General features: G+C 32.7%; 1 protein-coding gene across 1 annotated transcript in view; it reads left to right on the forward strand.

Moving 5' to 3' along the window:
* LOC149786830 (uncharacterized) overlaps positions 1-16,422 on the forward strand; it is a 120,044-nt gene that overhangs the window by 71,003 nt on the left and 32,619 nt on the right. The window contains exons 10-12 of the mRNA XM_089977348.1: positions 723-852; positions 4,618-4,705; positions 9,941-10,021. Coding sequence (XP_089833474.1) covers positions 723-852; positions 4,618-4,705; positions 9,941-10,021 — 299 coding nt within the window. The remainder of the gene's footprint in view (positions 1-722; positions 853-4,617; positions 4,706-9,940; positions 10,022-16,422) is intronic.

The raw sequence follows: 16,422 nt of genomic DNA on the forward strand, positions 1-16,422 counted from the left end.
TTTAAAATCTTTATTCCATAGTTGGAATAATAACCCCAATTCAATACATTATGAATAATTAAAGGTAAAGTTGAGTTTAGACGACACTCATGCCATCCCATTATCTAGATCAGGATCGAAAATTGAATATCCTGCGTGACTGAATTTCGGAATAAGTGTACTGATTTGCATTATGACTTTTAGATGAACTAAGTAGGTGATAAGCCTATGTGTGCATGTCGTAAACACATTAAAAATCTCGATTCACAGTTTTAACCAGCTTAGACATACCTTGGCCATAAATGCTCCGTTATGTTGGTCATCAGATATATGTATCCAAAAGTTACAATTCGTGTTTATTGTATGCAATGCAAAGTTATATAAAATAAACTAAGCGTTGTATTTAACAGTTCAAAAATAGTACACTCTATTGTTTCCCTTTCCCCTTGTAACATACTCAATACCGTTCGAGTTCTTAAAGATGACTGTCTCAATAATGTACAATATTTGCACTTGCCACGGTGAATCTCTCTCTCTCTCTCTCTCTCTCTCTCTCTCTGTCTCTCTCTCTCTCTCTCATGAACTATATCATTTACGTCCAGTAAGATCATATTGTAATATTCATTTGCCACTATCCATGTATAATGCTCAATTTTCATACAACTTGTATACCTATCCCATAGTGACACTTAAGGAAATAATTTTGTTTGAACTTAACCTGAATATATGACATTGTATTTCAGTGCTCTTACGGAGAGTGAAGCTGTAGAACGTGCAAATGCTTTCATTCACGAGAAGGAAGGTGTCATACCGCCGACGGAGACATTTCACTGTTCTGAAGATTTCGCCAAATGGTTTTACCTAAAACTAATGGTAAGTGAACAGTTATTCAGCCAGAAAGGGAACTTGTGATAAATGGAAATCTACCTAAGACATATTATGCCAAGAATCCGTTTATCAAATTATCTTTCACCATTGTTTAAATAAGATCAAATTGTAACCTAACCATCTTACTCAATTTTAGTTGTAGTTCATTTGACTATCATATCTCAAACCAGACTCACCATTCATTGATAAAGATAACTGCATTGTTATATTTTGATCATCCTAGAAATAATGGCCGAGAGGAGTGCCATTTCAGAAAGATTTAAGAAATAACAAGTTTTAGTACTACTCAAGAAATAATATTTTTGCGTATATTATGTGAATTTAGATATGAGATTGTTATGACTGTATAAACTCAGAAAACAATAATAGTTACTGATGACGCGCAATAGACTAATCTGTAAATCAAAATATATGATAGTCTCAGTACAATGCCAATGCACTAAAAACAATTTATAAAAGAAAGCGAAAGTGAAAATTACCACACTGTGATAGAGATATAAGTTGCAATAAATATGCTAAAAGAAATAAGATATATATATATATATATATATATATATATATATATATATATATATATATATATATATATATATATATATATATCCAAATCGTACATAATATTCAAATAATGCTAGATGTGTTATTTGTATTATTGTATTTAAGTCTCCGATTATGGCGTTGCTAGATTTTAGTAATTATTTTCGTTATGGGATATCTATTTTTTGAAGATATGTCTTAAACAGAGTAATTGGCAAGATTCTAGGAGCAAATGACATAGCCTACAGTATTTGTGAGACTATATGTTTACATATCGTAAAAGAGACCCTTTCTAATTTCTTAACGTAAAGAGTTCGCTTGATATTTTCACGTATAAATGTTTAGTAGTTTGAGAGAAGAAGAATAATTTGTAATAGATTCCTGTGTCGTGTTTAATGCTGCATGGCCTGAAGTAATAACATAGGGCTTGGAAAGGCTTAATGATGTTGCATACAAAAGGTGAAACAAGAAAAACTTGCAAATGTGAAATTAGGGACTGGTGAGTGTATGCAAAGTAGGTGATTAGTGGAGCATTATTTATGGTATTTGTGAAGCCTTCTGTTGTCAGCAACTGTTTTCTTGAGGTTCTTGTAAATAAGGGAAACATCAACCTGAAACGAAACTCACACTTGTTTTTTATTCACTCAGTTGCACGACTCATTGCATGGTACTATATAAACACAAGGTCTTCATGAGTAGAAAGAGCATAATTTACAACCATTGTCGTGGCCATGGATTTATATTTCAAATATGAAGTAACGTTGGACATGCCTATACAAGCATACTTACAAGCAAAGTTACTTGTGCCCAGTATGCATAATAAACATATTATGCAACAAAAATCCTTCAATGTGCTCATATAATGATAGTAGCGTATCAACTACAAGAGAGAAACAATATGACACTGGTGTGAATCCAAAGTAAATACAAGTAATTACGTCCTACGAAAAACATTTTTTCATGCTGTTTTCTTCAGCATATGTAAAATAACAAAAAAATGCATTATTATTATTCAATTATTTCACCAAACAAAAAGAGGACATTTCATATTAATGGACTATGGTGTATGGTTTGCAGATAAGTTTTGTTTCTTAATTATGAAACAAAATCCATAAAATGTTCCCCTCGACAATAATAATCATATCTCGTAGACTGAATAATTTTTTAAGCCCAAAGCTTATATACAAGAGCTGAAGTATGAGATCTGACAAAGATGATGTTACAATTCCAAACTATTGAAGGTTGCTTTGTTATTTTAAAGAGATAATATCAACTCAGTATACTGTGAATGTGTTATTCGTACATGAGCATTTATCAAACTTATTTAACTATTTAATTTTGAATATTAATGATACCTATGTAAGCATTTATCCTGTCTGTAAGCTAAGTGTGATAAATGCAAATGTTGTGGGATAACTTTGCAATTGCAAACTGTTGAAGGTAACTTTGTTATCTTTAAAGAAATTATATCAGCTAACTATACTACTTATGTTTCTATCTTTACTTGAGAATGTATTTATGTTTTAAATAGTTCATTGTGGATATAAATTGAACTTTTATAAGTTTGTTCCCTGTCTGTAAGCAGAGTATTTCTTTAAATGCAAATGCTGTGGATTGTTGTACACTTAAATTATTCACAGCTCTGAAGATTTCTTTGAAAGTGGTATCATCTTCCATTCTTATCGATGTCGCCTTCCAGAAAATATTCATTTCATGTCCACAGCCTGTTAGCATGATGTAATAAATACAGTATATCAATCTATCGATATACAAGATCCTCTGCAAACTCACTTCTTAATTTTGGAACTCGTCATAAAATATTGGTTAGTTTTTTATGTATAGCTTGACAGGACAGCAGACTGATATGGTCAAATATAGATAAATACATCCTATGATTGATTTATTGATTGGGTAATTTAAACATTGCTTGACACAAACACTGGTAATAAGACTAAATTAAGTAATGAGAAGTAATTCTAGTTTAATTTAAGTGAGTTATTTCTAATAATGAACACTATTTTTACATTATTGACACTAAAATCTGTACCATCATTCGCGAGAAAAATTCTCTGTGGTATGGCATTGATGCTCTGGAATCTTTTTGCGTCGAGCAAAAAAATTCTAAGTATAATTAAGATAATTCATGTAATTATGATGGAGATTCGTGAAGATACAATAACTTGAAAGCATGGTACAACTACGTTATTGCCTTATACATTCATTTATATGCCGTAGCGTGTTTATAGTTACGTCAACTAGTCAAAGGGAAAATTTATCGCGTTAAAGCCTATATGCATATTGATACAGTATACCTATGCATTTTCCACCAATGAATCAGCCACATTTTAGTGTCATATCCCAAAAGTAGGAAACTCATAATGATGTTTTATGACTATACATTCCCATATTCTCAAACGACGCAGGAACTTTATTTTCCTCGACGTCTCTTGATTACAACGGAACATGCATGAATATGAGGTAGCATCGCTTGACATACACATGGAAATGAGTACCATTCTCTTTAGAAAAGCTGCATCATCACCTTCCAACAATATGTTCAATTCCTCTGCAAAAAATTCAAAATAATGATCTAATTCCTGGATCAATTCCCATTGGAGCCTCTCACATTGACCGACCAGAAATAGTTCAAACACTATCAGCCAGAACGCGAACAGAAACTCAGCTGGTGATATCTTCCGTGATGCAAAATTTGATAACTGCACAATATCTGTCAGTCACATATATGGGTCCACTGCTGCCATGTGTCAAATGACTCGTGTTATTAACAGTGATAGAGTGACAAAGAGTGGCTGTATTACACATGCCTCATTTATCAAATTCATATTCATGAGCATATCGGCTGTTCAAAATATAAAGTTTGGTTTAGAAATTAATATGAGATTCGTATCATAAAAGTTGACATTTTAGTAATTTCATTTTTTCAGTGACCTTCATCGGATTTTATTAATGTGCATGAGACTTATCGGTGTATAACAAAATATCATTACCATAGTCATTCGATCTTGATCGTTTGATCACGTCTTTTTGTCTGCATTAGTGAATATGGATCAGGGTTCAACGTTTCGCTTCTCATAAGGAACCAAATTTATTGATGATGACGACGCTATCTAGTAATCAAGATTGCATTACTGTCATTTTATATATTCCATGGTTCCAGAACGTCCAATTGTTTTTCATTAATCTGTTTTACAGTACAAACCCAGAACCGCAGAAGACGAAGATACAGTTGGATTACTGTATCACCTAGGAGACTTGCTTTGGCTGTTTTGTAAGCATGAAGGTGTGTAATTGTGCACGATATATTGAATTATGACAGGTTTGATTGTTTCCAAAAAAGGAGAGCCAAAGTTTTATTAGCGGGATTTGGGAGTGGAAAACAATAAAATATCGCCCACGTAAGATTACAAAGATGGTACTGAATGAGCTCGACAATTAAAATATATAGCACTGTAAAAATAAAAGTAATAATTGCGTGTCTGGAACAGCCAACATATTCAAAACCGTGAATGGAAATATAAATGTTGGCACTCTAATGACCTCTTCAGTATATCTTTCTTTACACGTCCATAAAAACTGATCACACATTTTTCAGGCAATTTCGTGTTTTATTTGAATACATATTTAAACTTTTAAAAATCCCAGATGTAAAATCAGAACAATAAATTGAAATAATTACAATAAGAGGTGACACAATGGACGGCGACTTTCATGCGTCATGAAAATTTATTTCATGCGTTATTCTCTGATTAATAAATACAAACCTCTATCTTTAAAACTGGCCTTTGAAATAATACAAAATGTTGTAAGAAATAAATATTAAACTGTATTGTTTAATAAATAATTCATTTTTTTATATATATCAAAATGTAATGTTTTTTTTCATTCATCCTACTTTAGTTGTTATGAGAGAACTGATGAGCTCATTGACACATTTCATAATAGGTCATAATGGATATTTCTTTGGAAAATCATTTATCACAAACCTAAATGTTGGACTTTTTCTGTGACTTGCTTCCACAAATAATCTTTTAATGACATATGTATACTTGATGCAACATAACTGTCAACGTTTCTGCAAGCAAGTATTTATCAGCTCGCTCAGCAAACAACACAATTTTCAATTGCGATAGTAAACTATTGTTCACAACTTTCAAATGGATGGAACTTTTTCTTTAGACGAACAAACATTAAAATACCACCTGTTCAGATTATTAATAAAACAGTGTGTATAGTGCATAAAATCCATAGAGATAGTTGGTTTGTCTAAACAGAATATTTCAGTTACTTACGAGAACTGAAATAAAGAATAAAGAATTGAATCAGTTATGCAATGATGTTAACTATATAACTGAAAATAAAAATCATTTGACTTACAAAATGCTCTAAATGTGATACGATCTTTATTTAGATCTACCGGTGAAAAGAATTCTGGTCAAAAAAAAAATATATATATATGTATATATATATATATATATATATATATATATATATATATATATATATATATATATATATATATATATATATATATATATATATATATATATATATATATGTATATGTATATATATATATATATATATATATATATATATATATATATATATATATATATATATATACATGCATGTATGCACATACATAAATACATACATATATACATACATACATGAATGTATGCGTGCGTACGTATGTACGTACGTACATACATAACTGCTGGGAAACAAAATTCGCAGCAAGACGGTGGTTTGGACTGAGATTTACCAACTGAATTATGGGTCCGTATTTCTCTCCAATCCTACTACATTCATATGTACTTTAATATTACATGCATGCATGCATACGTACATACATACATATATACATACATACATACATACATACATACATACATACATACATACATACATACATACATACACACACACATATATACATACATACATACATAAATACATACATACATACATACATACATATATACATACATACACACACACATATATACATACATACATACATAAATACATACATACATACATACATACATACATACATACATACATTACATTACATTTGTTACCAGAGAAATATCAAATTTCAACATATTTGTACCACTACATATTGTTGGTCTCTCTACCGTATCTGTTGAAACGTTTGATGTGCATTATCATTATAAAAATGAAAGACAGCGATATGTGTTTGTTCCATAGTACAGCACCTGGAACTGAATGCAATTATTAGTTTCTCTTTTTCTTTTCTACATTCTTACGTGTTAGATTATCTTTACAAAATTTTATATTTCGACCATAGAACACCATTTGTATTTCTTGACCATACCTTTAGAAAAATTATTATTTCCCTTTTTTGAGCAGAATGGTATTGATATGGATCCTTTTAATATCTTTGGAATGTCTGGAAGTTCATTACTTTAAAGAGCAGTTCCAATGAAAAGGGTTGCCCTCTTACTTACTCTACCAAAATGCACCCAAATTTCTACTTTACACTGGGTTTAAAGCAAAGCTTTTCAACGATATCTTTTGTTATATTTTAGTTACTGACTGGAAAATCAAAAGATTTGGCCTGAATCATATACTACTGAATGAGTTGGAACCCGAAACACGCAAGCAGCTGTTTGGTATATTATTATATATATTTGGAATTATGTAATGATACATCGATTATTTTTATTGTTAACTGAATAAAATCCTAGTTTTGAATGCTATAAATTAAATCTTAGCTTGTGCCATTTTAGTCTAATTTATATAAAAGTCTCATATCAACATACCTAAAACTGACTTTTGCTAAAAGATTAATTAGCATTCTATATGCATATGTTTTTGAGAAACATCTGGAATGGGTAGTGATCTCCCTTGAACTGTGAAAGAGTCATGAAGTAAACTTTTGTGTGAAATAATGAATGTCGAATAATCGTATTTGCAGATGTAACTAACTGAAATTTATCCAGATTTGAAAGGCACGTCTTTTAGTTTATACTGTACTGGTTTTCAAGGAAATTCTGCTGTATATTGTTTACAGCCATAGCGATTAAGACGTAAAGAATGAAAGAGTTTTGTTTCCTGAATTTGTAAGTCAGTGAAATGTATTTCGAACGATATATGTTGTTGAAGAGATTCTAAGAGGCTGCGCTGAACACATATTAGACTAGTTGGATCAACATTGTTGTGGCTGTTCATAAATGTGCGTGACTTCTCATGATTTGGCATAGCATAAGCATTGTATCAACATGTGAACATGTATGGGCTCCAAAAATTAGTAAGTCCTGTTTATAAACTTCTTCCATTAACCACAAACATTAACATAAAATGTCAAGACAACTGACGAGCAAACTTTGCAGTGACTAGTTTTGTCCAGGACTGCTTGATCCAATGATTGTCAGGGTTTATAAACTTTTTCGCATGGCCACAATACTACAGTGCATTTTATAATAAACATAGTACAATATAACAGCCTCCATTAACATATATAAAATGATATTTTCAATATGGACACCCTGGAATCTGATAGAAAACAAGTGCATGCATCTTGGTTAGATCATAATATGACTAAATGGAGAACATTTGGAAAACTGAAAATCATGCAAGCGAGTCTGGCAGTCTTGACACTATGTCACTACACTATATGCGTATGTCTTTACATGATATCGTAGGATCAACAGCCCAATCTCTTCCTTCAGTCGCCTGGTCAGTGGTCAAGATGACGTATGGCTCAAGTCGAGGGATATTTTCAGAAAATATATACGCAATATTATATTTTCTAGAACGTTATGGCAGCAATAGTGACATGTGGGCATGTATTTTAAGGTATGGTGGATACTACAGGAGTAGAACATACGGTTTGGGTTGAGATAAAGACATATGCTAGACAAAAGTCATTGGTGTGATCTATATCAATCGAGGAATAATGGTTACCCAAGTTGAAAGAACTTTTTTCCATATGTAAATTCAACAAATGTATGGATCTAAAACAGTTTGCGAGGGATGAATTAAGGAAAGTTGTGAAAATGTTATGGATGAAATGAATAACAAAAGAGATACCAGTCAGTTGATCGAGATGATAACAAATAAGAAGAGAAAATGCAGCATCAACATTCTCCCTGGATAAGGGCAGAAAGTCGGAACTATGATAGCAAACGACATACTTGCAAGGGCAGAAGTAATTAAAAGTCAAACGGTGGCAGCTTAAACATTGCAAGCCTTAAACGAGATGCAAATTCATATAATTTACTTTCAACTTAGAAGCTTTTTACAATTGACTTGTTCATGTGTAAATATGCACAGTAAACTGTAATAGATAGTTATCTTCAAGAGGCTCATAATAAAACCTTCGTCATACTAATACAATTATTCAAATATGGGTTTAGTATAAATCAAGTAGAGAAACAAGGAACAGTGCTGTAATCAATGACTTCAAATGTGCCAAGCAGTAATGCTCAAGTGTGATATAGACATTAGTAAAAGGTACGATAGATGAAACCAAGGCAAATACGAGAGAAAATAGAACAGTCTAGGTCGTTTATCTGCTACTATAGATGCTCCCTTAACAACTGGCATCAACAATGGAGGGACGCAGAGAAGAGGTGCCCTAGTCGTGCTCACCACCACCAGGTTTTAAACCAAGTTACTCTAAACAAAACCCAGCATCATCTTCCAGAAGAAGCAGCAGAGGAAAACAGCAAAAGTGGAAGGAACCAGGAGAGGAAGCGAGATTCCAGCCAATAATCAGCCTTCTACATACAGCTTAATCTCACCTAATTGTTAAGTGTACCACCTCTAAAACAAGTTGCAAAATACTCCGAAATCACCCACATTGGAACGTACAAATTGAATGTCACTCGACACAACTCTTTGAACAGACAAATAGAGAAACATCAGGAAAACAACCTTCACTGATTAAAACCATTACGCACATCAGAACTGACACAGGCACTGAAGAGATGTACCAAGAATTAAAATGCAAGAATCCATCCATCCCTCCCTCTCCACCTTACAGACGATGTTATTTATATATGACGTATGTCAAACATATAATGGAAATTCAGAAAGTAGCTATCAGCGATTTTTACTTTGAAAACTACGATAATTATGTATTTTAGCACTATGTTACACACACACATTCTTCTTTCTGAAGGAAGTTGCAGTCATTTCAATTCAGTTCATTATTTCAAAGTATGTATGTATCATCCATCATGGATTTAAGATTGCCTGACAGTGTTCTTGGAATTGAAGAGCCCACACAACTGAACACAATCAAATGTTTATTACTGATTAATACCTCTCTAAGGTCATACTTATTATATTTCTCTTTCCAGATTAGAAATTTCATCCCAGAATACCATTCGTATTAATTCGTCATACCTTTTTAAACATGTAGTTTTCCTTATATTGATATCATTCTCTTTACTCTCATTGAGTATCAAGGTTTCCATTTTACTTTTGACAGAATGCACAAGAAATTGAAAACAACTTCACATACATATCTTATTATCTTTTAGAGCGTGCCCATCTTGAAAAACAAATACACAAAAAAGATCCTAAATTGGAAGGTGAGAAGAGGATCCCAGTGACTCATTTTGGTAAAGTGATCAAGCGCCTATTTATTTGTTGCTATAACAATATGACTGTGAGTGTAGTAAATTGAAAATGGAGATTTGTTTTTAAGGAACATTTCATTGTAATTCCTTCTTAAGTACTTTTATAACACTCATAAAAGGACAAAATAGAGTTATCTCCCCTGAGTTTTCAAATATGACAATTTTGTTTTGGAAATAAAAAATGCTATATGCTCCCAAAAAAGTGCAATTACTGTAATTTGAACCTTGTAGTTTGGATTGTACTGCTTTTCAAGAAAAAGATTGTTCCTTTTTCATATAGTTTCACGCTGTGGGTTAGTTTTTAACTCGGTGGACTTTGAATTGATTTCTCCTTCATGCAAAAATCGAGTTTAGGACTTTATTTTGCAGTACATTAAATGAATTATATACTAACATAATGTGGTAATGGACTTATTGAAGGTCTTTTCTTAAATTTCTACATTCCTTTGGAGACCGATAAGTACTTTAATATGGATTCTGTCAAAATCAAAGTGTATGTACCAGTTAACACTGATTCATTCTCTTATAAGTAGACAACAAATTATAGTTCTTGCTGTAGCAATAAACTGCCTATTAAGATGTAAAATGCTAAGAATGATTAGACCATCTTCGCGAATCAGTTAAGTGCATATTTTATCATATCAATTGTTGATGACATACTTAAACATGGATCAGATTACTGGAATCAACAGTGATTGCAGCTGTTACAAAATGCATTAATTTTATAATTTCTTAAAGTTTTAAACAAAATAAACATTATATAAACATGCACTGATGTATGAAATCCATACAGTTGTAAACTGAGTTCACAAACTTAAACAACGCTACAGCAGCTGAGAGAAATGAGTGTCACTAGTTTAAATCTACTATAAATAGAAAATTTACAAACAGCTCGACAAGAAACCATTTAACTCTAATTTGCAGCTATTAGTTTTTCAAACACCACTTGTTTGTCTGATTGATGAAGTTTTATAAGATTATTAACTTACGTGGCCACCACATTACCTTAATTTCTCTAATAAGTTAATAAGTCTCTCGTAGCGGAAAAAAATACCATACTATATATATATATATATTTCTAACAGGCACTGGTAACAGTAGTGAAATGAGTATATGTAACTCTAGGTACGTTAGATAGAAGAGGAGCACAACTGGCAGCTTAAATCGTATTATAATTCTGCAAGAAATAACTCATCCGAGTGGCTTGGATTAACCAAGTATTGTCAGTTTGATGATAAATGTAGCCATGATCACCACACTGAAAATAATTATCCAATACTGCACAACAAAAAAATAACTAATGTAATACAGTTTGTAAATAACGAATTAAAGGTATATTGCGGAAATATTATTGATGTAATATGAATAGTTATCAGTCATTGGAATGAGATTATGCAAAATAAAGATGAAAAGATAAAACGCATCGAATCTGTCCATCAACAATGCCAACGTATCAAGACTGCACTTGGAAGCAGTGTTTCATGCAATGTCAGTAGTATGGAATAGTCAGACAATGGCAATTGAAAAGTTGCAAGCCATACATGAGAAGCGGCTTCAGCCATTAAGTGCCCACATTCATGGAGTTCAATTTTAGCTTACATACTTTATTCAGCTGTCTTGCTCATATAAAAAGATGGCAGTAACTGTAGTACGCTCATCAGAATATAAGATAAGATACTAATTAATCTGTACTCGATGATAATAATGACTAGTCTCATTAATATATTTATGACCAGACCAACATAATTATAGAAAAACTGTTTTAAACAACGTCAGTCATCGCACAGTAGAGCATTATTCAACAGCAGTGTCTCAATTTCCAACCGTAATTCCCCAAGTCGTAAACTTCAAATGTGATACAGATATTGGGACATAACACAGTAGTCGAAGGAAGACATCACAAATCAATATCTGGCAACATTCAGACAAGTATCAGCTACAAAAATACTCTCTAATAATGCACAATGAATGATAGTATTCTTTCGAATAATAAATTAAAGTCATTCTAGATATGAATCAGTGATATGATAATGGAGTGAATAAAGGTTTGAAAAAGAAATGGTTATGGTTATGTCCTATACGTTCAGACTTCAGTCCAGAGAAGTCAAATCTAACAACATATACGGACATGACTACAACTTGGCACTAAAGTAAAGAAATATTCAACTACTGTTGAAGTTGTCAACTGACACCAAAGAAACAAACATAGGAAGTGTTCTAGAAATGCAGCTTGACAGAGTATTGCAATGGGGATTTTTACCCAAGCTGGATTTGTCATAAATAAAAGATGTTGTGCACACAACATGCCAATGATGAAGTGCTGGTTATACTTTTCATGACTTTACTAAACATTCTGATGTGATATATAAAAGACATTTTCTCATGAGTGTGCTTTGTTCTGCCTTCAGACTTGAATATTGCTTACATACACGAAAGCATGTTTGATGTGCATTCTCTAGAGAGCACAAACAGAGAATTTACTATTTTCCCATGACAGGATGGCGGAAATCAGAGTCGATTTGAGACAAATAAGCTCTCAATTTATGGAAGAAGTACAGTTTTCTATCTAAGTCGCTACTGGTCTACCCCATTGAAAAATCTGGAAGTCCCTCAAATAATGAAGTTGAAATTAATATACACCCTTTCAAATTATTTGTTTTCAGTGTGTGATTTTGTTAAACAAATTCTTATTTAACGGATGATATTTAATAAATGTTAACCGGGGACTGTTACAGCCATGATTTCAACTACATAACAGGAAAGAACCAAAACTAACAAGTTTTGTAAAATTCAACAAATAATTTAATTCCCTAGAATACAAAAAGTGAAAATTTAGAAAGGATGTAGACTATTGTGAAATAAATTCCACATAGTCATAAAAGGTCAAACACATGCCATTCCAACTGAGTTCCAATATTGATTATGTTGTTGTGCCTGTAGTCTCGAAGATGGAAATGTCCCAATGGTCTGGAGTGGGGTGATATACTAATTGACTTTTAATGTAACACAATAATATATTCCCAAAATGTCCGTGTCTGAATTCATTGTAATTCCAATTTAATGTTCCAGACCAAGAATATTATTGACCAGCATTTTATATTTCCAGTGAATAATAGTTTGATTAAATAACTCCGCCCAAATAAAAAATAAAAAATGAACACAGCAATAAGAATGATTTTGCTTCAGATGTTAAGGCGACAATGAATACGTAAGTAACAAGATTACATACCCCTCTACATAGCCTACCTCGCAATTACCATTTTCTGAAAATACTCTGTCACTTAATGGGATTTTCCATTTTAAACATTTCTAAGGTCAGAATCAAGATATTAAACATGTTTACCATTAATAAGGATCTAAAAATTTAATCGACATTCAAAGAGAAAATTTTAGCTATGTACTATGTTGTTTACAAAATAAATTTTACTGTCCGTTACACAACCAACTTGATTTTGAACAAGGTCAGATACAAAATACAGATGTACATAATGTACATAACATACAATCATTAGGAAAAGCCAAAATATAATACAAATATACATAACATGAATGCGTTTCTCGACAAGTATAGTCCAAAAACTCTTGTGATAATTTGCACTGATATAACAGTGCAGCAGCCAAACATAGTGCTTCCAAAAAGTAAAATATGAAACTCCCCCCTCCTACCTGATTTGGAATGGTCCATATGGTTACACTGGCTTACCCACATCATTTCTTTTCTCCTAACGCACAATTGCGGTATGACTGGATGAGCCGGTTGAGTTCAAATAAATTATCTGAAACCCTCCACCATCCGAGTGTCCCGAACAGCGGCAAATTATATATTTACCTAAGTAACAACAGGAAATTTGGAATCAAACCATATCATGTTCAAACTGCTAACTTTTCTGTTGGTAAGATTTACTTTCTTTGTACTATTATTTCAGCAATTACAAAGCATTGGCATGCTAGCTATTATAGGCATTAATGGAATACTATATTCTCTATGCTGTATTAATGTCAGTTCTCATTAATCAAATAACTAATTACAATAGCCAACTTAGTCCAGGCCTACAATTTGTATTGATTCTAAATGACAGAATGCACAAAAGCACAAAGACATATTGTGGGATAATCTGGCTACAGCTCAAGGAAACTCAATAGGTGGATACCGTGTATCCAGGGAGACGAACGTACAGTTTACATTACGGTAGCTAGGTATGCTAGCGTTCCATTGGTACCAAAGGTGACCGGTCCACCTAGGCCGCATGGAGTGAACATGATGAGTTATTAGGTTCTCATGCTGATTACCCATAGCCACAACACAAATGCTTCCTCAATTACTATCTCATGAGACTAAATAGGTATTCAAACTCCCCTATGATAACAGAGGTAGAAATGGTCACTCTCATGATTATAGTAGGTCTTTTTTCTCAAAGTCACTTTTTCCTTACTAATGCACATTAGGCTGGGTTGCATGCAAGCATGATGCAGTTGAATTCCATTATCAATTGTCATCTCCTGGTTAAAATGAACCCATTGGGTTTACATGCTTCACCATCCTCTACATCAGTGGAGGATTGTTTCTTAATGATTATTAGCAGTAGAGAGGTTGAGCAGACCGCTTGCTGAAAGGTCTTTTTTTGAACAATAAAGCTTTCTATTAAAAATGAAAATAAAAATTCAATAACCTTAAACCGAATTCTCTAACTAACACCGACAGATTTTTCTAATTGGGTTAATTTATTTTGTTACTTCATCTTTGTCGTTTGTTTTTATTTCTTCAAAATTTCAGTGTGTTTTTGTCTATCCACCGTGACACTTATTTGTGGTCGCACCCTCTCTGCTACTATAAATGTGTGAGTAATTAAATCATTATTATATCAATCTCTCAACCAAAGAATTTATCAAGACCTATATGATATCGCGATCGAGGATCATGTATATTTATTGTTATAAATATGAATGGAGCAGATTGTGCTTTTCAAAAGACATTTTTGAACTTAATCATGTCCATGTCTTCTGCACACCGAGTCTGATAAATGTTTCGCAGAGTATGTGTATCGACTCCATTAAACACAACTAAGATATTGCAGTTATCTCTGATTACTTTAGGTATTTGTGTATATCACTGAGTAACATAAATCACATCAGTATTTTTTTTGTTGTCTGCCTCAGGAAAATATTTTAGCTGGATTTGATTGTTTGTCCATCATTACGTCATCATATAATACGAGATTATTAATAAATCCATCGAGGTCATCTTCAGATGGGGCTTCATCAATATCAGTGATAAAATCAATAATATCTTTGCCGCAATATCGGTGATAAAATCAATAATATCATTGCCGTCCTTGTCCAACAATTTTGCTGTTTCATTAAAATCTTTAAGTACCTCATAACATCTCTGATCATCAACTGATAGAGCTACTAAATACAATTTATCCCATTTGAGCCATCTCATTATCATATTAAGTAGTTGTGTTTTACCAGACCCAGATGGACCTATGATGATTGCCCTGATAGAAATTGGTAGCGCTGGATGATGCTTGACTTTCTCTTGCTTTCGTGTCACTGAGAAATCAATGACATCTATGTTGTACAAATATAATAAATAATATGGATATATATTGTGTTCGATGCAGAGCATCCACCCCGACAAGTGGATTAACAACAATAATAACAAACCATAAAAGCATGCACTTACAGGCAAGTGTGTGAAATGTGGTACAAATAAATACAAATTTATTTCGTCTCATATGAGGACAGGTGGTGATATCGCTGCTTCATTATGAAAATTACCAGGAGCTCCATGGGCTAAATACCCATGAGAAAAACATCTTCCTGGATATAATTATTGTGGTCCTGGAAGTCGACTTGATACTTGATATCCGACTTGACGAGAAAGATCAGCCAACACATGGAGAGTATCCAAGAAACGTGATTGATCAAGCATGTCATGTTCATGATGTAGCTTACAAAAGTAAAGACCTAAAGCAAAGACATATTGCAAATGTGAAATTGAGTCACTCGTTAAATTCCATCCCAAAAAAATCTTTCTGAGATTAATTAGCTAATTGGTTGAAAAGATCCGGGATTAAAAGTAAACTAGTATTAGGAATTAATCTACCAATTATTATAAAATAACGGAATCGATTTATTATAGCCCAAGAGGATATTGGAAAGGTAGAGCAGCGATTAGTAAACTCGCTGATGCAGCAAATGTTACACATTCTGTTGCTGCAAATTGGTTAGCACGACAGGCAATGTGGCAAATGTATTTACCACCACCTAAAACAATTCAGCATGCATATTTTGATGTCAGCGCTCATCAAGCAGATATTTTATTTTTACCACACGATACTAATAAAATTGGTAGATGTTAATCACGTACATACAAATAC

Source organism: Sinohyriopsis cumingii, chromosome 12 (assembly GCF_028554795.1).
Source record: "Sinohyriopsis cumingii isolate HCF-2022 chromosome 12, ASM2855479v2, whole genome shotgun sequence".
Classification (NCBI taxonomy): domain Eukaryota; kingdom Metazoa; phylum Mollusca; class Bivalvia; order Unionida; family Unionidae; genus Sinohyriopsis; species Sinohyriopsis cumingii.